The sequence below is a fragment of the Larus michahellis genome, chromosome 13 (assembly GCF_964199755.1).
Source record: "Larus michahellis chromosome 13, bLarMic1.1, whole genome shotgun sequence".
Classification (NCBI taxonomy): Eukaryota; Metazoa; Chordata; class Aves; order Charadriiformes; family Laridae; genus Larus; species Larus michahellis.
Genome location: NC_133908.1, coordinates 12,288,266 through 12,315,325, shown reverse-complemented (window position 1 = coordinate 12,315,325; position 27,060 = coordinate 12,288,266). Strand labels below are relative to the sequence as shown.

The following is a 27,060-nucleotide window of genomic DNA, read 5'->3' as shown; positions in this document are numbered from 1 at the left end:
GTTGAACTGGAAGACATCCCCTCAGCTGCTGGCGACGTGAGGTAAACCAACACGGTGCTCGAACTGGAAAACATCCCGTTAGCCGCTGGTGACGTGAGGTAAAGCAACGTGGTGCTCAAACTGGAAGACATCCCCTCAGCTGCTGGCAACATGAGGTAAACCAACATGGCGCTCAAACTGGAAGACATCCCCTTAGCCGCTGGCGACGTGAGGTAAACCAACATGGCGCTCAAACTGGAAGACATCCCCTCAGCCGCTGGCAATGTGAGGTAAACCAACATGGTGCTTGAACTGGAAGACATCCCCTCAGCCGCTGGCAACGTGAGGTAAACCAACATGGCGCTCCAACTGGAAGACATTCCCCCGGCTACTGGCAACGTGAGGTAAACCAACATGACGCTCAAGGTCCAAAGGGGCTCCCTGGGGGAATAAGTGAGGACGTCGGTGCCACAGTTGCTGGATGGGGATGAGCACCCAAGTGCAGGTAAATGGTGGGTGGACTGGAAGTGCCAACAGGGCCCAATGGCCCCGGGCAGATGGAGGCCTTGGAAGCTCACCAGGAGGATCGGGGTTTGGGAAGAGAAGCCTGACGGAGAGCTGAGGGGGCTCCCACGGCGCTCAGCGGGCTCGGGACCACCCCCGCGCCGGGCAGCCCCTGAGGGGCGGACGCCGCGGACGCTCCGGATCGCCGAGGGGGGCTCGCCACGCCGGGCTCCACCACCCCAGGGATTCCGCGGCTTGAGCCCGCGGCGCGGCTCCGGGCGGGGCCCGGAGGCACCCGAGGCGCCGGCCCCCGCTGCGCGGCCAATCCCCGGCGGGGCGCGGGCGGTGCCTGCCCGCCTCGGGGCGCCTGGAGCCCGGCGGCGGCGGTGTGGGGGGGAGTCGCGTCGTGCCCGTCCCGGCCCCGCTCCATCATGGAGGCGGCCAACGGGGCCCTGCCCGAGGGCGCGGCGGGGGGCTCCCGCGGCGGCGCGGCCGCCCCCTCGGGCAAGAAGGAGGTGAAGGTCGTGATCGTGGGGGACGGCGGCTGCGGGAAGACGTCGCTGCTGATGGTGTACGCCAAGGGCGCCTTCCCCGAGGTGAGCGGGCTGTCCCGCCGACGGGCCCCGGGGGGCCGAGGGGCCGGGGGCCGCCCGGGCTGCCCGTCCCTGGCTTAGAACCGCTTCTCCTCCCTTTGCAGCAGTACGCGCCGTCCGTCTTCGAGAAGTACACGACCAGCGTTACGGTGGGGAAAAAGGAGGTCACCCTGAATTTGTACGATACCGCAGGTAAGGGGGGGGTGTTCACTTCGTGCTCTCCGTTTCCCCAGTCCCGACAGTGTCGGGCTGTCAGAGGCCGTTTGTGTGTGGCCTGGGACAGGACCGACCCAACCCAGCTCCCGGGTTTGCCTAATTTCAGACAAATGTCCTAAAACTGCTTTTACCTGTGTGAAATGCCGCTCTTGTGAACGTGCCTGTATTTCTGTTCCAGCAGCTTTTGCTGGGTCAACTCAAACCAGACTGATACTTGCAGACTGTAAAGCTGGAACGTATTTTCACATTGCTTTTCTGCTACCATACTTTTAGTGTAATACGACAGTTAAAACTGCTTGAGATTAAAGTACAAACAAAACAACAACCATTACCTGTTGCATGCATAAATGTGCCTTCCAGAAAAAAAAGGGGTTGCTCGTGTAATGGCAGTTCTAGCCATGGACTTGTTCGCTATCTTAACAATTCAGTTTATTAAGAAAAATCACATCAAATAGCAAACATATCTGAAGGTATTAAAACCCAGTTCCCAGATGCAAAGCATAATACAATCAACTAGGAAAATATTTTAATCTCCTGCCATGTGTGATCTAATAGTGAAGGAGAAAAAGGCTGGTTTGTGTTCAAAATAAAAAGGCTGTAGCGGTAAAAGTTATTTGAAAATGCCGGTAGTTTGTTCGGGTTCATTTCAGGAACTTGTGAAACGGTTCGTGTTCAACTTCATTCAAAGTTCCTAGGCTCCTATCCAGCTGTGTTCCTAAATGAACCCTAAAATTGACACGTGCTCTGTTTCAGCTCAGTGTAAATCATCTGTTTCAGTTCAAGAGCCTGTGGAGTTGTTCCAAATTTATACCAAGAAAAATAAGAACCTCATGCAGTCCATATTAATTTTTAATAGTAGTAAAACATGCTTACTTTCTTGTATACTGCACATGGCATCTCAATAGATGATTTTAAGGGTTTTTAATCTAAAAGTGAATTTTATTGCTGATCTTTACTGCAGTATAGTAAGATACTGAGCACCCAATTTGCCAATATATCTTCTTGTGTCATTGTTAACTGTTCTTGAATCCAGTGATTTGGATAATGTAGCTTCTACTGAATAGCAAGGCTTTTGTGCTTAAGTCTTAAAGAGACGGGCTGAAATCTGGTGTGAAAGAGGGATTTCCTTAATATTGTGTGTTGGCACCAAGAACTTGCCACAGCGAACTTGTCGAGTTTTTATGTTTGTTCACTGTCAGTGTGGAATTTTTGTCTGTCACACAGTTTTTGATACTTGTCTGGCTCCTTTAAAATCAAGCTGCAACTTCCAACATTTGCCTTTGGAGTCTCTTCCAGGCTTTAAGGAACATGGGCTGCATCCAGAAACGGTGGTAGGTAGGGAAAGTTCAGTATTGCAGCACTAAACTCTGACAAGCCTGACCTCTGTGCAAGACCTTCAGCCACCAGCAGCCTGGAGAACACTTGCCAAACCCAGTGCTGGTGGCTTGTCTTACCCTGTTGCCTTGTTCAGGAACATAACTTTAGCAGAAAGTGTCTGCTCCTCCACATTTAGTTCACAGCTACAAATACTGCCTTGGACCAAAGCATTGCCCCATTGAAGAACAGAGTGGGGCATATTTTGTGTCACTTTGGGAAGCGGAGATGCCATTATTGCTGAGTTGGCAGAGCTCTCTGCCATGAAAGAGCAATTGCTTTCCATCTCTCATGTGGAAACCCTGAAACCCAACATGTCTCACCTCCCACAACAGTGTCATGGCCCCCAGGCTGCAAGTTGATAGAGGATGCTCACGCTTGTCTCCTCCCTTCCTGTGAAATTTCTTTTGCTTTGCATGAGACACATCAGATACAAAGAAAGGGGGAACATTGCCACCTTAGTTATGGCATTTCCTTACGAGTGGGAAAGACTTGAGTTTTGGTTCTGTTTCAAAGCTGCTTACATAGTTTTATGTTACAGATCTGTGTCATACTCTGTGATTCAAGCAGCTTCTCATCCTCTTCCTGAAGCTGGAAGTTATGGTAGAGGAAGAACTCACTTGAGCACACATTTTAATCCCATCCTGTTTTTAATAATACAACACTGATGTTGAGTTCCTTAAGGATTAGACTGGGACCAAGAGTTGTGTGCTGTCCTCTTAAATTCATATAGTGCAGTAAGAGAAGAGCAAGGGGAACATCCAGTTCAGGAGACAAGGGCTCCTGTCCCTCTGCTACACAGATGCAGCATGGGAGACGCAGTTTTGGAATTGGTGTTTCACTATGTTGACTTGTGTCTGTCGTATCGTGCAGCAATAACTCATTAAATTCCTGTCTCAGCTGGGTGATGATGGTCTGGGGTGGGTGTACAGCAGCAGTTGCAGCTTAAAGAGGAGTCTAAATATACACCTTATTACTGGAAGTACACTGGCTTAACAGGGCAGCACATTAGCCATATTTTATGAATCATCTTCTGACTGAACTGCTTGAGTTGGTCTTGTGCTTCTCTAAAATCCTAAAACAGCTTGTGTTTTGCTTCTCGGTCTGAAAGGTTCACAAATAATTCAGATTATCATAAAGTCATTTAAACAGGATCAAAAGGATGTAAAACAATTTCTGAGGTGAAGGGCTTCAGATAAGTGCCATGTATCAGCGTAGGGGAGGAGAAAGCAAAGCTGTTATAAAAAGTGTCATTGCATCTTCATGATGTATCCACTGCAGAAAGGACTTCAATATTTTTAGGATCTTGCTAAGAGCAACGCTGAATAAAGCTGCACATACATCAGTGTCATGGGAAGGTAAAGGACAGGTTCAGCTCCGTGGGCTGTTTAAAGTTAGAGGATTCTTTGTATTGTCAAGTCCTGTGCAGCTTGAGACTTTGAGCTTGTTCTACTTACTGAAGGAGAAGGACGCAAACAAAGTGCCTAAGAATCAAAATTTCAAGCTACAAAAGGTATTTTTTTTCTTGACAAGAATTTTGGTAACATATGAAGTTAATGAGTGAGTCTAAAATATGCTAGAATAACATTTTTTTTCTGAGACTTTTGTACTATGCTACTCTGTCTTCCTCATCAGAGACACCTCTTGCTGTTGCAGGAAGTTGGTGGTATACCTACGCAATGTGCGAAGGCTTTGTAATATCGCTTGCCTTGTCTGCAAACAGGCTTTGCAGCAGCTTATTCAATTAAAAGTTTCCGTTTCTTGCTGTGCTTGACAGAGGCAAAGACATTGAGAGGTAAATTAACTCTTCTTTTTACATACTAAGAGAGTGGCGTTGGTGCTTTAGCTGCAGCTCAGACACAAGGTTCAGTTTCTGTTGCCGTTTGGTGCAGGGCTCTCAGACCAGGGAGAGCTGTGCTGAGCGGGGGAAGGCTGGGGAGGAAGTAATGCCTCATCATTGTGGGTGCTCGCTCTGACTGGCAGGAAGCTCATGCGAAGCCTCCAGCGGGGGTTTTCAGGTCTGTAATGACAGATGCACGGCCATCAGGCCTTAAGAGAAATTTTTAAAGTTTGTATACGCAAGGATTATTTTTCATAATTTTAAAAGGGAGGGCATGCGCGCGGAAGACAAAAAACACACAACTTTTTAATTTAAGTCCTCATCTACTGGTTTTATTCCTGCCAAGAATGTCTGTTTCCTAATTTTTTTTTTAAACTGAGTAGTGAAAAAACATAACTGGTAAGCTAATAACCATGGTATTCCTATGGAGCCTGCAGAGTAAAAAATCAAAGAGAATTGGGTGCATTTCTCTGTGCCTGTGAGGGCTCGCCATTGCAGGGTTCCAGGTCGATCCTAAACCATGAGTGTGGAGTATTACAGACAACATGTGGCCATACGTAGGAAGTGGTCGACTGGTCTGAACTGTGTGGCAGGATATTACATTCTTCCTGACCCGCTGGCAGTTGGTGGCGATAGACAGCACTGCCATATGTTAGGACAGCACGTATTGGTGGCCTCCTGGGCTGTCAAGTCTTGACGCTGTGGTTTAACCTCTCCCGTCAATGGCAGTGGCTGCTGAGCTCTTTTACAGGCTGAGCAATGCACAGGCCGGCACACCTTCGGTGGTGAATTGGTGAGGAAGAGCAGGCAGAGGTGAACATGCACGTGAGACCAACACCTGTGGTTTCACTTCTTCCCCCACTCACCCTCAGCCCCCTCACAGGGCCCGACTGCAGAGATGTGGGTTATGCAGCGTGTCAGAGGGATGCGGGAGTGCTATCTTTGCAAAGGATTAGGAAATTTTAGGTGAATTCAGATGGATGAAGGTTTTTCTTTAAAAATAATAAACAAGGTCTCTGATGCTACAATGAATTGAGGAAGGCAGAGGAGAGTCACAGATATGCTCATAGACATAGACATATATTTGACCTATTCTTCCACAGCATGCTTTATGCTAATTGGGGAAAGAAAACTGCTACCTGTGTTTGAGGAACCACACTCAGGGGCTTTGCATATACATTCAGTTACTGCTCAGGTTCAACCCTCTTCCTTCATTTTAAAACTCTTCTAGTAGAAGACCTAACTCTGCCAAATTAGCTCTGACCACAGACTGAGCAGCTTTACAGAGAAAAAGTCTCTCAGGCCCTTTCTTGCGTTTCCATCAGCAGCACTTAAGGACAGGGGGTGAAAGGGATTGTTTTCAGTGAGAGGGATGCTGATGTTTAGACACAGCTTGATCTGGGTCTGTTACATCCTCAGCGACTGAAGAACTGCATCTGAGCTCTTAAAGAATAGCTTCCTCTCCTTCTAAGTGAGCGCTGCAATCATCCAACCATAATACAAGTTAAGCAATTACCTTCTAACCTTCCCCCTGTGGTCTCTGCACGATACCTTGTTCTGTGCTCTGTATTTGAAATTCCAAACATGCATGGAGCCACGTTTTATACAGCGGCATTTTCTTACGTGTTTATTTTCTCAGTTTGCTTAAAAAAACATAACTGTGTATCTGTTTTTGAAGATGGAGGTGCAGCTCACTGGGGCATATCTGTAGTTTTTGACTTGCAATACAGCATATTTGTGTCACATCATTGAAGACACCTCTTCTGTTATCCCATCCAGGAGGGCAGGGGTTTAGCTGTATGTTCTGATTCCAGACAAACTAATGTGTTTCTTCCAAGGGCACAGTCCTGTCTGTCTCACAAATTGCCAGCAATAACTTGGAGGACCTTTTGATTTTGCAAGCTGCATTAGTAGAGGCTCAGAGGCATGAACTTGAACAGGGAAAATTACACACGGCACATAACACTAGAGGAAGTTAGGAGAAAAAAAAAATGTTTGGCACCTGATGTGGTTCATGCATTTAGAGGATTATCTCAACAACAAAATGGTAAATCGGTTGCAAACAAGTAGGTGGATTTGGGAGAATAAGAAGGGCTAAGCAGCACAGTCTTTGCTCTGAATGTTTATACAACATGCATAATTTTGTCAATTGTCTATTATTTCTGGATTAAATATTGAGGGATCAATCCTTCTTTGTTCTGCACGTCGCCCACAGAGCATGCTGCTCTTGTGGGAGCTCAAATACAGTGGTCTAAACCTAAGATTCCTGTCTTACAAACATCTCAGGCAAACTGAGTAACAGCTTATGGAGTAGGGATTGCCTTGTAATAACCTGTATCTTGATCCATTGTTTAAATTAAGGAGGGAGGCAAAGTATTGTAGAATAATTTGCATCCTGGTATCTGCAATTCTTCAGATTGCAGGTGGAGACAAGCATGTTGGCTCGAGCGATGTGACTCAGGACTGAGCCGGGGCAGGTAGTTGGTATGAAGTTTGGGCACACTGAAATTTTCAGCATCCCTTCATTTGAAGTATCAATAAAAGATTTGAGATGTGTAACTTCCCTTTAGGGCAGTTTCTGGGCTGTGTGTACATTGTGGTGATTGTGGGAAGGAATGACATTCCCAGTTCTCATTTTGGAAAGCTGTTGCCTCACATACCTGATTCCAGGGGCAGCATTCAGGCGGCAAATAGATCTACAGACTGCTCAAATCACAGTTTCTTCCTATTGAGTCTCTGAAGAAATCTCAAATGAAAAAGATTGGGGTTTTTTTCCTGAGCTGCCAACTCTGTCTGATAATTACTGCTTTATTGAACTTAATCTCTCAAAGCAAGACACTTTCAGACCCCAGCACAGTGATTACTGCTAAGTCATCTGTACAGCAAGGGGAAGGAGTACAGGTCTGAAGCAAATCAGCTTCCTCTTGTTAGGTCACGTGCTAGAACATCCCTTATCAGAAGTATGACAAATCCTCTGCTTTTTCAGAATTCAGCAGCATCCCTAAGATTTGCTGTGTAGTCCCACTTCAAAGACCAGTTAAGCCCAGCTCATGTTGCTGCACATCTTGTAAAATCACCTGTGTGGTGCTAGAGCAAGCAGTGGTGTTGAAGGCATAGTGTGCTAATTGCTGCTTCCTCTCCGCTCACTGGGCTGGGAAAAGCAAGTTTGCCACTTAAGATTTTTATTTCAGCCTTCGCGTCTAGCAAATACAGTGTTTCTCCTCCTCACAACATCACATGTACAAATGGATTTGGGAGAACGGAGCCACGGCCAAATTGCAAAGGTTTTAATCGATAACTGTCAGATTCCTCTTGCTGATTTTGCTTGTGAGCAGCAACTTGGCAATCGGCGATTAGAAGTGCTTCTAAGTACTTAGCAGGTAGGCAAAGCAGGCTTTTTATTAAAACTTGCCAAGGACATGTTTTATATTCTAAAGCATCAGTTTTGTCAGTGAAGAGGAAACTACTGCATTTAAGGAAAGGAATTTTACAAGTACGGAAAACTTGCAGTCTGTGCAATTGTAGTACCATTGTTCTTGATCTCAAGTACATTTTTTTACATATTCCCATCATACTGCTTGTTAAGGACAGAGTTTTCTTTTACAAAACGTTCTCTGTGTTTCAGGGCAGGAGGACTACGATCGGCTACGACCGCTTTCTTACCAGAACACAAACGTCGTGTTAATTTGTTATGATGTCATGAACCCCACTAGCTATGATAATGTAGCAGCTAAGGTAAGAGGCTTTTGTAATTGCTTCAACCTTTTAAATTAATTAGATACGCCTGATATATGACAAGATGTCAGATTAAAAAAGCTGATGCTTTTAGTGTCCTGTACCCTGGGCGTGCGGATGCTGCGATCACTCACCATGCGCCGGGCTGCAGGTCACAGACCTTAGACCTGGAGCTCACCGGCCTCCTAAGTGCCCAGAACTGGGGGTGACTCCAGAGTACGCTAAAAAGATCAAACAGCAGCGGTGAAATCAGTGTTTTATCTGCAGTGATATCACACAACCAACATTGCACACAAGCACTTCAGATTCAAGTCTACTTCCATCACATCCATATTTAACTGCAGGGGAGAGAGGTAAACAACCACTTGCCTGCACTAGGATTTCTGTAATGCTCCAAAGTAGAAGTTAGCGTTCCTGTACCTCACACCAGCAAAACAAAGCAAGACTTGGCCCAAATTCTGCTCTTAAATATGACTTTAGAGGAGCTCTTCTGCATTTAAACAGATGTTAAATAAGCACTTTGGCATAGCGACAGATGTCACCTATGTTTTTATAAAGCAACTGACTTTGGGTATGACTTTTAAATGTTTCGATAATGTAAATAGTACATGTTGGGCCCCTACCACTAGATTAACAACTTCCAAAACTCTGAAATTGCAGCATGTATTAAATGCTGATTCTGTTACTTCGATTTATTGTTTCAATTTCAGAAAAAAAAAAGCCAGATGTAAAAGTTTTGTTTTTCTACCATCAGTGGTATCCTGAAGTGAATCACTTCTGCCGAGGTGTCCCGCTCGTACTGATCGGCTGCAAGACAGACCTTCGGAAAGACAAAGAACAGTTGCGCAAGCTCAGGGCTTCTAAGCAGGAACCCATTACTTACAACCAGGTAAATTTAAGTGCATTTAAAGTGGTGTGCTCTTTGCAAGACATAAAACACGCTTACTTCAGTGGCATTGTTCCTCACAAGTATAATCACAGATACTCCAAAACTTGGTGATTGCAGCAGCCAGGTAAAGAAATTCTTGACAGTCAGAATTAACAGGGATTTCTGTAAGTCCTTTTTGGAAGTGGCCAAATCACCACCCGAAGTAAAGGGAAATTTGAAGAGTATTTTGCATATCTTGGGGTGTCTGGCAGGAGACTACTTGCTTTTCCTTCTAGGCTCATTACATTTTATTCTTGTTTCCTTTCACAGCTTACAAATTTGTAAACCTTGACAAGTTTGTTCGACTCCCTTCGTAATTTTTATTAGGATACATTGCTACCATTGCAGGTATTTTGATCAGGATTGTGAGAAAGACCGGAGATGCTAGGACACACATTACAGGATTAAAAATAGTGACTGTTCTGGAAAAAAAAGTCCTTTGCAAATCCTATTTAAAAATAAATCCTTTCAAGGACAATAGCAAAAACATCTGCAAGGCTTCTCTAACATAAGAGACTTTTCTTTGAAGTCTCGAAAGTAATCGAAAAAAAATCTACATGTTATGAGATGTTTTCAATTTAAGTATTACAAAGCAGCGAGACTTAACAAGTAGTGTTAAAGACTGGCATAGGTACAGGAGAAACAGTCAGTGGTGGAACAGCTTGTGCCATGTCACGCCAGACCTTTCTGCTCTGGTCTCCCACTTTTTTTTAAACTACAAAGCCATCCTCCTTCTCTCATCTCAGAGCAAGAACAGCAGCCTTCAAATTATTTGAGAGACAAATCCAGGGAACAAGGTTAAGTGCACCAAGACCTTGAATGAATCACTTCTTTTACTAAACAGCATGAAAAGAAACTGCAACTGCATCACCACTAAACCACGCTGGGACTTTTCGCTTGCGCACAGGATGAGATGCCCATCCTGTCACTTTGGGAACAATTGCAGATTGTTCCTCATTTGCATTAAGAACTCACTTCATCGCCCTCACACGTGAGGTTCAGGGCAAGCAACAGCTTTGCAAGTCTACTGAGGCCTCCTGCAATTAAATTCCAGGCCCTACATGATGTACAAACTTTGTCTCCTATGTGGACCCTCCCACTTGTTTTTTCTACCCTTAAATATACACTACCTGAGTCTTTTACAGCTGATGGCATCGAGTCACGCGACATGATGCTTGTGATGCCAGGCACAGAGAAGCTGAACAGTATCTGCCAGCGCTGCGGCTTGCAAACAACTGAAAGGAGACAAACTTCACTTAAATGTGCTGAAGAAAACCCCCCCTATAGAGGCCTGAGTGCTCAAGTGACCCCACTCCCAGGGCTTGTAATGAATAAACGCAGAGTTTGTGAGCTGTGGGTTGCAGACCTGGAATTCACGCTCTAAGGCTCACAAGCATTCAAACCTGGGGGCTGACTCTGCAATGACAATAAAAGGATCACAAGCAAAGTAAGAAATCACTGTGTTTTGTCTGTAGTGATGTCGCGGAACCAGGATTGCATGCAAGTTTTTTAGATTCTGGTCTGTTCCTATTGCATGCATTTGGGTGAGGCTGAGAAATGCAGGCACCCATTTGTGTATACGAGGATTTCGGCTGAGCCCTTGTGATGCTCCAAAGCAGAAGTCAGGGTTCCTGCATGTGCACCAGCAAAACAAGGCAAGACATTGGTCCAGATTCTGCTCTTGCATGTGATATTCATTACTAAAGGTGACATCACATAATAGTTAAGGTCAGGCCTGAAAAAATATTGCTGTGTAGGCATCTCATCCTCACTTAAGTATCTACCTCAGCATTTCTTTTGAACAAATTTAATACTAAAAATACTTTTACACTATCAGCAATCTGCATCTTAGAGTCTGTAATGCACTGAACTGTTAGGCCAGGCTCTAGGTCAACACAGGGTGGGAAAAAAAACCCAACTAGTTTATTTAACAGTGCCTCAGTTTATTAACAATGCCACTTACACTCCAGCATTATACTTGAAGGCAGCTTCTTTCTTTCTGACCTCACGATATGAAGATGTACAAAATAACACCTTTTCCCGTCTCACCTTCTTCTCTCATACATTGGGTTTACATCTTTTCTTACCTTTTGTTCTTTCCAGGGTGAAGCAGCTTGTCAGCAGATTAATGCAGAAGTTTATCTGGAGTGCTCAGCAAAATGTCGCGAAAACATAGAAAATGTTTTTAAAGAAGCAACAACCATTGCACTAAATGCCATGAAAAAAGCCAAGCGGCAGAAGAAACAGAGAGCGTGCTCAGTGTTATGATCAGGACTGCACGAGAGCAGTGACTGCACAAGAGCAAAGCCATTCGGATTTTAAAGAGTTTAAGTTTAAAGACCTTTTTGTTTTGTTACATGTTTGTATTCTTAGAACAATTTTTATTTTAAAGTTTTAATTATTTTTAGTATTTTTGCACTTCTGTTGCACTGCTCTCACAAAGTTTTCAAAGTTCTTTATCAATTTTCACCAGAGCTGCGTGCCTTTGTGTGTCTCGCTTTTGCTCCTAACTGCAAAGGACCACCAGTCAGGTCTTGGACTCACTACTTAAATTGCAATGAACAGCGGCTGCTACTGTATGACTTTATTAGCGGGGTTTTTTTCCTCTGCAGAATAATTGTGGCATGTTATAGCTACAATTTACTGTCTTTTTCAAGCAGAAAAGCTGAAAAGCCACATCTATTAGAAGAACTGATGTTAGAGCAGCTTATCAGGCACCTTTGAAGAGACAGAAACAGAGTTCTGTCTCAACATTTTTAAATTAATTTACTTGGTGGCAGTGGTATGAGTTGGCCTCAGGCTGCCCCCAGAGTGCACAGACGGAGCATCCACTACTCCCCCTGAACCACTGGCCCAGCTTTGCCGAGCTACACTTGTAGAGGTCTCCTTGCAAGGACTGCTGCTGTAATAGAAAAGGGTATTTATCAATGGAAATGCATCGGTTGCTCCAATTCAGAAATGCAGTATCATAGAAAATATTTACAGCACTCCAAGTTAGAAGTACTCCAGGCAGCAACTATGTGTAACATAAAGTCAGTTTTACAATAAACTTATATAGCTTATTTAATACATGACGGATGCAAACACTGGTGCATACTAGGGGAAATACTAAATTCATGTTCATTAACTGATGAAATCGTGTCCACTGCTATAAATTAAAATTTTCCCTTTCGCGGTGAAGGTGGTAGTTGTCCGTTGAAGGGTGAGGGATGCTCCCGCACTGCACAATGTAGTACATGTGCCTCAAATCTACTTCTTTTGCACATCCCAGGCAGCGAGAGCGCGCATCTCAGGAGCAATCACTAGTTTGTCGCCGTTGTATGAACCAAACCCATACGGGGAAGGAGGATTTTGCCGTCCAGGTGCTGCTGAAAGCTTTCTGTACGAGGCAAACTACAGCCCGTCCTAAGGGTGAACATGCAGGACTTGGGTAATGGCAACAAGACACAACGTTTTGCCAGAAAGTTCAGGCGGTGCATGCCAGGAGTCTGCTTTTAGACAAATGCTTGCACATAGAGCCTGATAACTGTACATCATCCAGAGTTCCTGCAGCTTTATCCCCTGCTGGTTACACGACCAGCTGAGAGAATATCTGTTTTGGAGTGAGCCATTGTCATTATTTTACATGCAGGGTAAAGAGATTTTGATCCTTGAAATCTTACCTTTTTTTTATTATTATTTCTCCCAACTTGTTTTGATTTAATTTGGGTTTGTGAATCCCTACAAGCTTAAAATGGAAAATTAAAAACAAAACAACACACAAGTTTGTGCACATCTTTGACTACAGAAAAATCTTGAAGAACTGTGCAGCCCTTTCTCCACAAGAACAGTTGTCAGTAAACCACACACAACCACACATCACCTTACCCAGTATGAAACTGAAACACCAACGCGCAGGAAGTTACCCTGTTTACCCTCAGCTCCGCGGCAGGAATCTCTTGCTTTTTTTAATCAATCAGAGTTTCTCATGCTGCAAAACTCAAGTTACTCACCGCGTGCAGAGCTCCCCACCCCTGGAGAACCAGGTCCACTGCTCACATCCGGCAGGTTCCAGCATCGCCCTCAAAATAAAACAATTTCCATTTGGAGAGTTCAAAGGATTGAAAAAAAACCAACTTCACAGGGTGTGCAAAAGTTAACACAGCAAGATACAGCCCAGGTAGTGTGAAAGTTGTTCAAAATATGCAAATTGCAATTTATTTTCATGCCCACGGGACAGTAACACTGTAAAGGTAATTTTGCTGGTCTCACAGCAACAGAAGAACTGATGAAACCATTTTGAGTCTGTAGTGCATATGTATTTCTCCAGGAGCGCGCTTACCGGGAGACAGGCGTCGTTTTTGGACTGCACTCTGCCAAAGCCATTTGCCCAATTTGGGCTTTGTGCTGGCTCAAAGGAAACCTTCGCCTTTGGGAACGACGCTGCCCGCAGCAGCTCACAACACTGGAGCGGGCCCTCGGAGGCACAGATGTTAAAGCACCCAAAACAAGCTCAATTGAATGAGTAAGTTTTAAGTTCAAGCAGCACAAGAAGTTAAGCAGGATGGGAGTCGGGATTTGTCCTCCCTGTTCCTTCTGACCGAGTGTTTACATTCGCTTAATTATTGGTACAAGCGCAGCATCTAAAGAAAGTATTTAATATTTCTGCTCAGCCCGTCCTTCCCTTTCCAGGACAGCACAGGGAACAAAAAAAACACTGAAAACAGAAACCAAAGTGCAACTGCACTTTTGCCACTGATGAAGTTCATTTTAAGGAAAAAAAACGGTGTCTTGAAAAAAAAAAAACCCGAAGGGCAGCATATTTGTTATTAAAAAGGGGCTGAAGCAGCTGCATATTGAATGGTTTATTTTAGGTCTTGTCCAGGCCTGGAGAGATGACCTGGTCTCCCTGGAGGAAGGCTAGCGGACTTCCCTGCCATTTAACAACTCATTTTGCTTGCTTATTTTTGTTTTTAAAAGAGGATAACTCCTCTTTAAATAGCTTTTTAAAAGTGTATATAGCAGCAGTATGGTACAAAGATGGGCATCATTTTTTTTTTTCACAGTACACACAGGTTAGTATTGCCACTGAAAATATGCCTTAAACAAATGCCTTTAAAAAAAACCAACATTGGGTCTGTATTACTGATCCACCTGGAGTGTTCACAAGTCTTTGCAAATCCAATACCCAGAATTTAAATAATAAAACTGTAAAGTGTTAAATATCATTCCAGAATTGGAATTACAGTAGATCCTACATTCTCCCAACGCTGGCACTGCGCCAGGCAGGTGCATGTTGCTTTATATACACAAAAAAAAAAAAAAACCAACACCAAACAAAAAACAAAACCCACCCCAAAAGCGAACACGTTTTGTATTAAATATACATAAATAGCAGGACTGCGGACTGGAGAGCCATGCTGTGTAATACTGAGTCTGTGCTGGCAGAGTCCGTATACTTCACGGAACGCAGGGACGGACGAGTCCTTCCGAGCCCGTCCATCGCGAAGCTGGGGTTTAGCAGGATCCGTCCCAAAGCCGGCAGGCAGAAGGGCGACAGCCAGCACACCGGGGAGGCGGGGGGGGGTGGGGTGGGGGGGGAGTGTCACAGCTTCTTCATTTTGTCTTTGTTTTTCTGCAGTTTAGTGTGCACCACTTTGAGAGTAGTGAGGAAGTTCCCGAGGAAGAGCAGCAGGAACGTGAAAGCCAACACAAAAACCTGAAAATGGAGAAAAAGGGGTGGGGAGGGGAGGGCAAGGTGAGAGCTGAGGGTACTGTTTGGCCACATTTAAGCGAGCTCTGATGGGGCTTGTTGGCAAGTGCAGGGGTTCGTTAGCACACGAGGAGAGAAGATCATAGCCAAACACACAGTCATGCATCCAGCTGTGTGCGTCGACAGGACGTATATTTTCATCAGGATCACTTAAGTAGCATTTACTGCTTTTTAATATTACAACATGGATTATATTCAATGTTGCTGGACTCTAACAGTCAGTAAAATCAAATCATTAAGACCAATCTAATGGATTAGCATTACACTACAAGCACGTTCATCGAACGGCAGTGGCACAGGCGTGGGGGAAGGACGCGTTTCTGCGGGAAGCTGCGTTCCTGCTGTTACACCAGTGACCAAAGCGAGCACACCAGCTACAGACACATCTGACCAAAATAAAGCCCATCACGTTATCTGCACACGTGACACCACCCAATCTGGATCTGCAGGAGCAACTGTGTAGCTGGAAAACGGACAGACGTGTTTGATGGGTGACAGCAACTGAGAAAGCAAGTCGAAAGATCCCTACAAGCGGGGCGACAAAGTGGGTAATATGTTTTTGAAGTGATTCACTGCCATCATGTTTTTGTATGTGTAACCCACGGATCAGCCACAAAGAACCACCAGCAGCCACTGCTATTAAATGCCTATATGCACAAACAATATGGAGAGATTTTTACCCACATGTATTTTCTTCCCCTTTCAGTTTGCGCGGTCGCTCGTGGGTGCAAATTTACCTATGGTAACTCACATTTATTTGAGTGCTCTTGTATAGGCTCTGTGCCACATCATCTCGATATATTTAGACAGGGTCAGATGCCCAAATGTCTTTAAGGATGTAATTAAACACCCTCTCTCCCCCAGCTCTGTGCTTTTTCTGAGCAGAACCAACACCTACCTGCCATTCTTTGCACTCCTTATGCCTCGACAATCCGAAAAGCGTGACTGCATTATATAGCTGCCAGAACTAAAAAGGGGAAAAGAAGACAATTTCATTGCTAGCAAAAAAACCCCCAAACTTTAGAAACATTTGTCACGTGTGCGTGTGATCCAAAGCACCTTTTTATGGTGCTGCCACTGCAGTGTCAGACCCCCCCACCCCAGGTTCCACGCGGCAGAGGGAAGAACAGGATTACCCAACTTACATGCCCAAAGAACAAGAAGGGAAGGAGAAACGTCAGCCCCCGCCACATCCAGGACTGAAATCCTTCTGGAAAAGGTTAACAGAAGAGGCAGAGAGTGAGCACAGAGAGCCAGGACCAGAGCTGCAGCCCTCCCCAACCAGCCCATAAGGACTATTCCTGTCCTGCTCCGCAATAACCATCCGATGTAAATTATAGACTTGAAGGTGTGGTAATGGGAGAAGCATGAAGATGCAGGTGACCAAAACCTCCATCTTAGCCCCCTCGAGCGCTGAGGGAGAGCAGAGCCCTCTGCCCCCAAACCCCAGGACCCGAGGAGGGGGATAAAAGCCCGGCTCCCCTTCCTGCCGCAGGACGCCGTTGGCAGGGTAGGGGGTGGCAGCTCTGCAGAGCTCGCTCTCAGGAGGCCACACAGCATCACACACAGCATCACACGCTCCCTATCGCTGCATCTAAAAACTGCGCAAAAACCGTGCAAACAGAAGTACTGCAGAAAACCTCACCTACTGTAAGGTCCAAGTGGTTTCTCTCCCCCAAAGCACGGAGTCTGTAAAGGCAGCCCCTTTGATAATAATATTGTAGGAACTGAACGCAACCTGGAGGAAAGAAAACATCATTGCATTGGCTATTCAGAAGTATGATAAATATATCGAACTATTTTAATAATGTTTAATCCAACAGATTTAATTATTGTTTATATTTGTACATTGTATTTTTTTATTCTGTCATTATATTTCTACAGTTTAATACCCCAGTATTTACCAAGCAGAAGTGTTTTCTTCTAAGCACACAAGATACAAAACTATTTTATCCCATGAATTAGCAAGGTAAGATATACTCACTCTGAAATATTGAAAACGCTAAAAATTGACTGCGAAACATTTGATACATGAGTCCATCTGGCCTAAAAGCAAAATACAAAAGGAGGTTTATTTGTTTGATAACAAAGCATACGATGCAGCGCCCTTCCCCTTTCTCAGCCAAACCGCATCCCATCAGCAAACGAAGCGAGCAGCTGGTACCCAGCCCCCTCCACCCCATCAGGAGCCCAGAGAAGGTGCTACAGCCGCACATCCCAACTCCAGCGCGTAGGAAGCGCTCTCGTTGATTAGGTTTCCCCTCCCCGACGTGTTTAAATGCTGCCCCCTCTTATTCATTTGCTTATCGCAGTTTTCTCTGGGCAGCAATCACAACCGTTCAGCAGCGTCTGCATCAAGAATCCAAGCGGTGGAGATGGGGCTGGTTGTGCTGCTGCTCCTAAGGGTAGTTCAGGATAGATAGAGGACACGGGACCTTCTGCTCCAGCCACCGTGTCATCCCCTTACATACTCAGGAGCAGAAACATTTGTTGTTTTAAAACAATTTTTAATTATTACTAATCGGTGGATGCCAAAGTTGAGCCAGGCTGCACGGTGGCTGTAATGGGGGTGCATCGCTGTGCCGTTGGACCAACACCACCACCCGCGGGAGGCAGTTTTGGCTTTATACTCTTTGTAATCTGGGTTCAATAAAGCCACCAAACAGAACTCATTTTGTGGTGTCCTCCCTCTAAAGCAAAGTGCTGCTTGTTTGCTTAGTTACGCAGAGACAGAAATCAGGAGATTTTGCTACCATCAGCGCAACTACAGCTTAGGGTTTGGGTTTCTTTTTTTTTTTTTTTAAATCGGCTATGTAAATACAAACTTGCAGTGTCGTGTTTATCATTGAAAACATCTGTAACATCAGACAAATATAAAGTCTGATACTTCGCCATGTGCCTGCGTGGCCACAGCTTCATGGTCACGCTGGATTTAAATGCTCAGATGATGCAAACACTGTGAAACAGGCTTGAAGCACCTCCAGCAGGCGAGAGCGGACTCACCACGTTAACATTACTCCAGACAGGAACGTGGAAACGTAGTGATGCGACACCCACCAGCCTTTGATCCTGAACAGAAAAAACGGGGCAGTTAGGCGAGAAACATGGATTTTAGCACTGTAAGTCTGGCTTTACAGACAAAAAATGCTCCTGAGTTGGGGGAGGAGGAAGGACGGACCAAAACATACGGCTCAACTCAAGCAAAAGGGGTGCTGCAGAGCGCTGTCCTGGCAACATGGCTTAGGCACGGGTACAAATCCACGACTGCCGGAGGGAGGCTCAGGACCGGGGCACACCTTGCGTGCTCCCACAAGCTCTCCAGCACAGCAAGCAGCAGCAGTTCCCACAGCACGAGGTACCGTGGTGACTAATGATGCACAAGTTTCAGCCCACACACCCTTTTTTTTCCTCCCCATGCCATGCAAATAAGTGACATTTCCAAGTCCTTCCTATGAGGTGGCTGTTTGTTTCGAACACTGTAGAAAGCTCAGAAAATAACGGTGAAGTGAGCAAGGGACGGCGCTGCCTTGGAAACTGAGCCAACAGTTAGGAACTGCACCTTCTCCTCCCTCCTCAAACCTCAGGTGGCCACATCCGCCCTTGGACGTGACCAGGGAGACGGATGGAGACAACAGACCCTGCAGAGACACATCAGCATCTCGGATTTGCTGGGCTTCAGCACCAAGCTGAATCTGCTTTTGTGGCTTGTTTTTCTTTTAAGGACATTTCACGCTTTAAATAGTTTTTGCAGGTGGCACGGTACCTGGATCCATTGCTAATGAGAATGCTTTCCCGTATCGTCAGCGTGCAGTAATACCACACTAACAGAAAGTTAAATACTTCATCTGTAACCCTGTTAAAAAAAACAACCCACACAGTAAAAAAAAAAACCCAACCTGTTAATTATAAAGACACATTCAAAAAAAACAGTATTTTTCCTCTGTCCCCTTGCCCAAGTGAGGCCATGGACACAAAGTCTCAGTCCTGAACATCTCTAATCCACATGCAGAGCCACGCGCATCGGCAGCAGCGCCGGGCTCAGAGTCCTTTCCTCCGGGAAGTGCCCCGTGATATAACACTGCAGATCTTGAGCCGATAAGCAGGTACGCAGAGATGACATTAATTCCTTCTGAAGGAGAGAAAGCACCATGGAAGCAGCGGATGATCCAATTTAGAGAGGCATTTCCAGGCTAATTCAATGAGTAGATTCCATGAGATCTATATAAATCCAATCAACTAAAAGAGCAGAAGAGCATTACACTCTGGGGGGAAGAAAAGCCTTTATTTTGCCATTTGCAGACCCCTGAAGCCAAGGGAATTTGTGGCAGCCTCTGCATATGGCAGCATCACCCTGATGATCCTGCATTCACCCAGACCCAGAGAGACCTCAGTGGAAGCACCTGGCTCCAACACTTTCCTGGTTTTTAAGCAAAACTGAATACAGGAAGCTTGTTGGTGCTAAGATACTTTATCTGTGAGCTACAGATAATGTTTCAGGTCCGATAACTTCATGCAAATCCTCTCTGGTTGCATTTGCAACCCCAGAGCTGCAGCACGGTGCCAGTCCCTGCCTGGGACAACCTACAAGCAAAACCAACCGCTCATTCCGAAGCACGGCACGATGCCAGAAAAGCAACAGATGAGGAAACGCAATGTTGGACTTCTCTCGGTTACAAGAGACTCCAAAAAAAGTTGAAGAAGGAAAAGCAAGTAGCTAAAATACAGGTCTTGCAGTTGTTGAAGAGGTGTAAAAGCTGTCCTGCTGTCCAGCTACTCAAAGCCTAAACATTGCCAGAGCCCATCTCACCATCCTTAACAGAAGAGAACAGTTAGTTCAAACCCAGCACACTTCTATTCAAAATATTTGATTAAAAGTGAAAATGCAGGCTTACCTGTAGTGGAGAATAAACCTGCAGGTGACAGCCCCGAGTAACAAGATTATAGTCAGATAAAGTTTGAACTTCTCATACTCGTCCTTGTAGGCAAACCTGGAAGGGAACAGAGAGAGAGACACAAACGGGTGTTTCACCAGAACACAGCTTCGCTTTTTTCAAACCAGATACAAATCCACAGGCTGAGCCCAGAGACAGAGGTTTTGCTCGAAACGTTTAAAAAACCAGCAGACGGTGGTGAAAGGCAGCGTTCTGCCTGCAGGGTCCGCCTGGGCTGCACGGCCATTACACTGCAAGGCAATGGCTTAAATCCGTACGAGCTGGTTTCTGCATTGGCACGGTAAGATTTAAAAAAAAAAAAAAAAAATTTTAAAAGTCCCTGTTTTCTGAAGCACTGTACGTCTAGAAGTCGCAACCCCCTTTTCCATTGCAAAAAATCCCCCTTTACAATTAAAGCTACAGGCTGGGCTGAAAAGCCAGTGATGGACAGACTTGATCAGAGCTGCACGAAGCGATAGCCTGGCCCTGTGTCATGGTCCGACCCACCCACCCTCGACAGTTCGTCTTTTACCAGATCTAAGAGAAACCCATTCCCATCTCTGGACTTCAGCCCACATCCACGGATGGCCCCAGGGAAACCCAAATTCACACGCACGGAAACACTCACTCACTTTGCTTGGTTACTCAGGAGAGTTACATTCACGTTCCCCAGCACCAGGTTTAAGTACAAGCTGGAAGACAAAAACCAAGAGCAGCCCCAGGTAGGTCATTTTATTTCGATACCGTAAAATGACCCAGATGGGAGCTGAAAATATCAGCATATCTGCCAAAGCCACGTTTGCTGTAGGTTGTTAATTAAGGCAAACTGGAGAGACAGACTACAGAAGAGGACTTAAACATGGAAAGATTGGTCAGCATTTCCAAGAAGTTAGAGAAAAGGTTTGTTTTCCTGGCCCCTTTTCTGCGCTACAGTGTAAGAGCGAGATATGTGGAGTGCACTGTCCAAACCCAAAAATAATGGGGAGAAACTGGAAGAAAAGTTTGATAGAAACTTCTGAGGGGCTGTGCAGCCCTTGACAATTGAAAGAAATCCGTCCTAGCAACCCCACTTGAAGCAAAGTATAAATTTTAAGTCGGTTGAAAACACTATTTAAAAAACAAACAAACAAAAAAAAGAGAGGGAGAGAAAATTCTTGTGCTGATTTAGTCTTAAAAAACTAGCATAGGAAAACATCAGCGTGAAATACTGAATTGCACAATCTCTCCCCGATGCAGGGTTACTTTTATTTTAACAAGAAAACCTGCACTGCCTACACGCGGTACATTTACATGAATTTCCAGATAATGAATTCTGTATACAACTGACACAGCAGCTCAGCAAGAGATTTATGACTAATCCAGTTTTACACGTATTTCTTCAACACACACATTATCTTTTGGGAACAACACCGCTGTGAACACTTAAAAAAATAAAAAAAAAAAAATCAGCCTTTCTGGAGCACGTTCCTCCCCAGCGAAGCACATACCCGTTCTTCTTCGGCAAGTAGGCTTCCATGTCGAAGAAGGCATTTTGCCTCTCCTTGATCTGGGTGCTGATCTCCTGAATGAGAGCAAACTCCTCAGGACTCGCTCTGGGCTTGCACCTGCAAGAACGTAGACACGAGATATTCCTGTACGTGCTTTTACCTCCTTTTTATTTGAAGGAAAACAGAGTTGTCATAAAAACCACGCTGTTAAAAAGCTAACTGTGTGAGCTGGTGCCATTGCGCATTTTGCTCCTACAGTTCTGCAGCACCATTTGGCTTACCGTGATTTTATTTCACTGCCTGCTTTACGCCATTGTAGGTTTAAGCTAGCTAGTTTATAAATCAGCTTCTCTATTCATCTCAGCTGAGTGACCGGATTCCGTACCTCTTCCCTAGCAGAGCACTTAGGGAATATTGTGCTTTTTTTGCAGGAACTCTTTCCACTTTGGGAACTTTGTGCGTGATTTCAGGCACTGCCCTTGCAGAGGCTGCAGCTCTTCAGGCATGAAATATTTCAGGATGATTTACCGACAAACGGCAGTTTTACCAATTCATGTCAAACAGAGAGCAGTGCAGAGCGGCGTTAGCAACCCGTGGTATGGGAGGTGGTGTATTCAGACCGGCACACAAGGAATTTAGCTCGTGGCTCCCAGGGATTGGCTGAGCATCCACAGACAGATCCCTCCTGCAAATCCACCCAGGAACAGGTTACGCGTTCAGGTTCAAGGATTGATGCGGCTCTCCCAGCATGGCTTAAGAGCAAAGCTTTGCTCACCTAGCAAAACACGTGGACCAAAAGCTGTACGGTCTTGCAGTGTACGGCACATACCGCAAGGATGCGGACCCACACAGGGTCTCTCAAGGATCTTCTTTATTTACAGGACTCCATCTCTCACGGGGTTACAAACATTTTACCTGGCTGTGATAGATGGAGCTGACTCAAGAATAACATGGAGCAACGTTACCACCGCAACAAAGATTGTGTATTAAAATGCTAAAAATCCAAACATTTCAGCCCTTTGGGAAGGAGAAGCATCCCATCCCTGCCTCCTCCACCCTCCAGGTCTCTCATTACCGTTGCAGGCTGTGCTTCAGGTCCCTTAGTGTCTTCTTCTGCCGGTGTATGGAGCTGCTGCAGGCTGTCTGCAAGCTGGTGACTTCCTCCAGTTTCTGCCTGTAAACTTTGTGTGTTTCCTGCAGAAGAAGAGGAGAGGATGGGTAGGAAGAACCCCTCTAGGTTACATATTGCTTTTGGTCCTCGCCTCTGAAGGAAGCAAGCAAACCCCTGTTTTGTTGGGAGTCAACAGACACTCCTGCAAACAACGAAGGAGGGGGTGACACCAAGCCAATGCGGATCCAATACGGCTTAAATAGACATTAATGAAGTTCCTGCAAAACAAAGAGCATCCTCTGCACCCATCTCATTTCCTCTTTCTAATGAGCTTTCCCACTCAGGAGCTCCTCGTTCCCCATCCCACCCTGTCAAGAAGCCCTAAATGCTCTGTTTGATCTCAGTCTGTGTCCATCAAATGGGTGGCTAAATCGCAGAGCAGGAACTCTGATTTCACAGCCAGATTAAATCTGGGAAAAATAGAAGGCAGATGAGGAACCAGAATGAAAAAAAAAAAAAACACCAAAAACCACAAAACCAGCCACAGATCCATGCCTCAGGGTTTAGATACCTCCTGGCCACCACTGCCATCCATGGCCACCCCATGCATGTTCAAGCAACCTACGTAAGAAGTGAACACATCCCCTCCCTGTGGCATTAGATGCTCCCTCGTTGGTTCTCTGAAGCCCCCAGTTGGTGTTTGACTGACCATAATGAGGACACGCTAACCAGCTGCAAGCCCATTGCTCTCACAGCCCTCCCTCTGCTTGGGAATAAACATGCTCCGCTTTTCCGCCCTTTGCGGTGATTTCACCACCCTCTCAAGTGCAGGGAGACCTCGGGAAGAGCTAACCAGACACCACGCAATGCCCTCCAGGCGAATGCTAAGTTCTACAATAACTTGGAAAAGAGAGTTTGTAGAGTTAGTTCCAAGAGAAGGCACTGGTTAAATGGCTATTTGCGTGGCTGCTTTACCTGTCAGCACATCAACGACCACAGAAAATTACCACTGGTTTTCCTGGAGCATAAACACAGTGCTAAAACCATACAAAACAACTCTTTGCTCACCTCCTCGTTAGGACCTTGCTGTTAGCTGTTCATTATTTACAGGGGCAATGCAAAACAAGCCCTGGCATCCAATTTAAAAACCTTAATGACCAAACTAACCATGTCCAGGCACCGCAGCTCGCATTGTTTCAGGATTGGTTTGGCTTTGCTTAGCACCGGCAGGACTTCGGGGCTCCCTGGATTGCGCAGTAACTCATTCTGCTCCTCTACATGTCACGCAACAGCGTCTTTTAAAAGGCTGGTCCAAAGGGTGTAAGAAGCTCTTTGCCAAAAAAGTGTTCAAACATTTATTGGAAACACTAACAGGCGAGTTGAGAGCTGGTAAATTCCACTGCCAGCCAAAAACATCAGGATAATGATTCCAAAATGACATGGTATTTAGAAGAACATAACATTTGCTTGTAGTGAAGTTAGTTATTCATCAAGAGAGATGACTGCTTACAGGGGGACCCACCGGCAGCGCAGGGAGCACTGCGCTGCCTTTACATTAACAGAAGTAACCCACAGGCCAAATACCTGCCCGGAAGGTCAGCTCTCTCTCCGCGTAGGAAACAACAAGTGCAGAAAAACAAAGCACCCGTGCACCAGGGAGAGGAGGATTTTTTGCCCCAAGTTGAAAAGCTCCCAGGCATGAGACATCAGAGGTGCCTCTGCACCCAAGTTTACAATTTTTGCAGCACCGGAGCCGCAACTGCCCAGTTTGGAAGTGGAAATTGCGCTGCCCGCAGGCGAAGGGCAGGCAGCAGCTCAGCACAGCCCCGCGCTGCAAATCCTGGGTGTTTTCTGAAGGTACCTCGAGGTCTATTTTCCACGGCACTCACAACAGCCCTGCCTGTGGTCAGTACTTGCTCGTTTGCAGGACACAAATCACATTCACAGGGAGCCCTCGCAGGGCTTTTTCCTAATCAAAATGTGTTTCACATGTTCACACGCAGGGTTTAAATTAACAAGCTGTTGGAGGGCAACTTGCATTTTCTCATGTCCCTGCTCCAAATCTGCCATGCCCCGCAGTCCCCAGCTCCTTCTCATGCTGCTCCTCCAGAGATGGAAGTCCTGCCCTGGCAAACCAAACTGTAAAAAACCCACAGATGTGGCTGGTTAGAAGTGCTTTGCAAACCTGGATGTCCCCCAACCCCATCTCACACCCCCCGAGGGGATGCTCAGTGCTGCAGCAGCATCAGCCCCTTCAAAGCCCCTCAAGTCGGAGTTCCCCAAATACCACCACAGCCCCAAGTGCCCCGTGCCAGACACCTGGGGGGCAGGAGCTACAACCAGAGTCTAAAGTCCTCCTCTGCAGGAGATGGAAGACACAGCCCCTGACCCAGAACTTACAACACAATTATAAAACACGAGATGGGGCAGGGGTGCATCAAAACAGAGATTGTTTTGTCCCACGGGGCTGGCCCTGCTCTCAATACACAATAAAATCTGCTCACCATCAATTTTTTTCCCCCCACTAGCACTGCACAAGAGACCCTTTTAGTGGAGGTGACCAAAGTACCTTGGAAAATGCCAACAGGGAGCTCCTTCCAAACACGAGCAGCAGCTCCTGTGTGGCCCAGGACCAGCATTTCCAGCCGGTGATGAGTCAGGCCAGGCAAAAAGGGTGCTGAAGTGGGATGATGCAGATGCAGAGGGGCTCAGGCTGCTGCCGGGAAAACCAGGCTCCTCAAGAGCAAGAGATGCTACGGGTATGTCCGAAAAGCCACGTGCAAGGGCAAGCATGAGCGGACACCCTCACTGAAGTACTTTCTCACTAAAGAGTTGGGTTTTCTATCCCAACACGTCACATTCTGATTTGAATGCAGTTAGGGAGCACAGAGCCTTCCTCCAACGAACACAGAAGCACCACCAGCCTCTTGAGGAGCTGGAGCAGAGTTATGTCCTCAAGACAGCACTGTGTTCTCTTCTTCTCCAACACCATCTCCAGATTGTGAGCCCTGAAGCTCTCAGATAATGGATGTTATCCCAACTTTTCACCTCTACAGTACTAAGCCCTGGGGAATTATACATCGTGCCACCGGCAGCTGTGACCCACCAAGAAGCATTTCTACTTTCCTTTTACAGATGGGGAAACCAAGGCAGGGATAAGTCATTGACATCTTGCCGTGCTTTAGGCCAGACTTGAGCAGCGTGCTCTGCAAGAAGGTGCACACACATCTCAAAAAAAAACCCGCCAGCTGGCGATCCCCCCCAACGCCCAACCACCACCTTTCCTTCTGTTAACAAGCGTACAACCTGAACTGACTTTTAATGAAGACAACGAGCTAAATCTGGAAATCACGCTTTTTTTTTTTGTGGCACACGTTCTGTTTAACAGCCTAAAAGAGGCTAACAGCCACGCAGAGCGAGAACAGCCGGTTGTGTTTTATCTTTAAAAATTTAAAGGATGCGTATGGGCACAGCATTGACGGCATACGGGAAAAGAAATGTTTCTGGAGGTAAAAGCCTTTTGCAGAAGCAGCTCTCAGCGCCTGCTCCGAGGTCTTTCTGCCCCTCAATGCACTTTTGCGAGATGGGAAAACTATTGTATCCTACCAGAGGATATCAAACTCGGGCCAGGGGCTGCTCGCAGCGCAGGCGCTCGCCGCCTCGCTCCCCGTGCCATGCTACGGGTGCATGAAAACGCCGGGTCCCCCTTCTCGGCCCTCGCTCTAGCAGTGGGAACGGCGTCCCCTCGGATGCCTCATGGGACCGACCCGGGGCACGGCCGCGGTTTGGTCTGGGATGTCCCGCAGCACCTGGTACCCCCGGCACCGGGGCACGGGGGTGTTTCTGGGGTTGGGTCCCCGGCTGCGCTTCGTGCCTGCACCCGGGGCCTGCGGACAAGGCGCCGTGCACCCTTGGCCCCGCCGGGCGCAGCGAGGAGGGGGACGAGCCTTCCCGCATCCCTGGAAGCTCCTTGCCGAGGCCGCCCCGAGGCCTCCCAGGGAAGGGGGCGGCGGAGGAGGGGAAACCCCCCGCGGAAGGGGGGCGGCGGAGGGAAGACCCCCGGGTGTGTGTCGGGGGACCCCGGAGAAGGGAGCGGGCGGAGGGGGAGGACCTCCGTGGGAGAGCGGAGCGGCGGAGGGGACCCCGGGGGTGCGCACCCCGCTCTGCCGGCCCCGTTGCTGCAGGGCCCCCTCCCAGCTTGCGGCGGCGCGGCCGGGCGGGCAGAGGGGAGCCCTGGGGGCCAGCCCGGCGCCGCCCGTCCCGCGCAGCCATGGGGAAGGCAGCGCAGGGCAGGGCGAGGGAAGCAGCGGACGCGAAACCGGGCGAGGCGAGGCGCGGCACGGCGCGGAGCCCCCACCGCCCCTCACCTGGAGCTGCCGGAACTCCTCCTCCAACTCCCGCCACTCGCCCCGGCACCGCTCCAGCTGCACCCTCATGGCGCGGGGGCGGCGGGACCCGCTCTGCTGCTGCCGGCGGCGGGGCCAGCCCGCACCGGGGCCGCCGGGCCACGTGCGCCCCTGACGTCATCGCGCGGGGCTGGGCGCGGCGCCGCGGCGGCGGCGCGCGCTACCCGCCGCCCCGCCCCGCCCTGAGGCGATGGGTCCCCTCAG

At 47.0% G+C, this 27,060-nt stretch overlaps 2 protein-coding genes across 8 annotated transcripts; one reads left to right on the top strand and one right to left on the bottom strand.

Annotated features, from left to right (window-relative positions):
• The first annotated feature begins 6 nt into the window (after nucleotides 1-6).
• On the top strand, nucleotides 7-12,906 carry RHOF (ras homolog family member F, filopodia associated). 4 transcript variants are annotated; one of them, XM_074606218.1, is made up of 7 exons: nucleotides 7-155; nucleotides 197-212; nucleotides 270-1,079; nucleotides 1,181-1,268; nucleotides 8,132-8,241; nucleotides 8,996-9,130; nucleotides 11,273-12,346. In XM_074606218.1, exons 3-7 carry the CDS (start codon nucleotides 915-917, stop codon nucleotides 11,435-11,437), a joined length of 663 nt encoding a protein of 220 aa, XP_074462319.1. In that variant the 5' UTR covers nucleotides 7-155; nucleotides 197-212; nucleotides 270-914; the 3' UTR covers nucleotides 11,438-12,346. The 4 variants fall into 4 exon arrangements, 3 of the variants coding, with proteins under 3 accessions (XP_074462319.1, XP_074462320.1, XP_074462318.1); XR_012589751.1 differs by adding an exon at nucleotides 10,315-10,616 and having other exon boundaries at nucleotides 7-1,079; nucleotides 11,273-12,906; XM_074606219.1 differs by having other exon boundaries at nucleotides 7-1,079; nucleotides 1,184-1,268.
• TMEM120B (transmembrane protein 120B) lies at nucleotides 11,099-26,973 on the bottom strand. 4 transcript variants are annotated; one of them, XM_074606222.1, is made up of 13 exons: nucleotides 26,818-26,973; nucleotides 22,415-22,533; nucleotides 21,340-21,456; nucleotides 20,485-20,544; nucleotides 19,814-19,909; nucleotides 18,685-18,774; nucleotides 17,925-17,990; nucleotides 16,906-16,967; nucleotides 16,567-16,659; nucleotides 16,067-16,131; nucleotides 15,820-15,888; nucleotides 13,162-13,230; nucleotides 12,831-12,889 (listed from the first exon to the last, which is right to left on the bottom strand). In XM_074606222.1, exons 1-12 carry the CDS (start codon nucleotides 26,884-26,886, stop codon nucleotides 13,204-13,206), a joined length of 933 nt encoding a protein of 310 aa, XP_074462323.1. In that variant the 5' UTR covers nucleotides 26,887-26,973; the 3' UTR covers nucleotides 12,831-12,889; nucleotides 13,162-13,203. The 4 variants fall into 4 exon arrangements, with proteins under 4 accessions (XP_074462322.1, XP_074462323.1, XP_074462321.1 ...); XM_074606221.1 differs by having other exon boundaries at nucleotides 11,099-13,230; XM_074606220.1 differs by lacking the exon at nucleotides 12,831-12,889 and having other exon boundaries at nucleotides 13,217-14,867.
• Between the last annotated feature and the right edge of the window lie 87 nt (nucleotides 26,974-27,060).

Excerpts from the sequence above, each read along its gene's own strand:
- RHOF (XM_074606218.1), top strand. The coding sequence starts at position 915 with ATGGAGGCGGCCAACGGGGCCCTGCCCGAGGGCGCGGCGGGGGGCTCC. Across the intron at positions 8,242-8,995 it reads ATGATAATGTAGCAGCTAAG|TGGTATCCTGAAGTGAATCA; the intron begins GTAAGAGGCTTT and ends TTCTACCATCAG. Across the intron at positions 9,131-11,272 it reads AACCCATTACTTACAACCAG|GGTGAAGCAGCTTGTCAGCA; the intron begins GTAAATTTAAGT and ends TGTTCTTTCCAG.
- TMEM120B (XM_074606220.1), bottom strand. The coding sequence starts at position 26,886 with ATGAGGGTGCAGCTGGAGCGGTGCCGGGGCGAGTGGCGGGAGTTGGAG. Across the intron at positions 17,991-18,684 it reads CTCATTAGCAATGGATCCAG|GATCAAAGGCTGGTGGGTGT; the intron begins GTACCGTGCCAC and ends TTTTCTGTTCAG. Across the intron at positions 16,660-16,905 it reads AGCGTTTTCAATATTTCAGA|GTTGCGTTCAGTTCCTACAA; the intron begins GTGAGTATATCT and ends TCTTTCCTCCAG.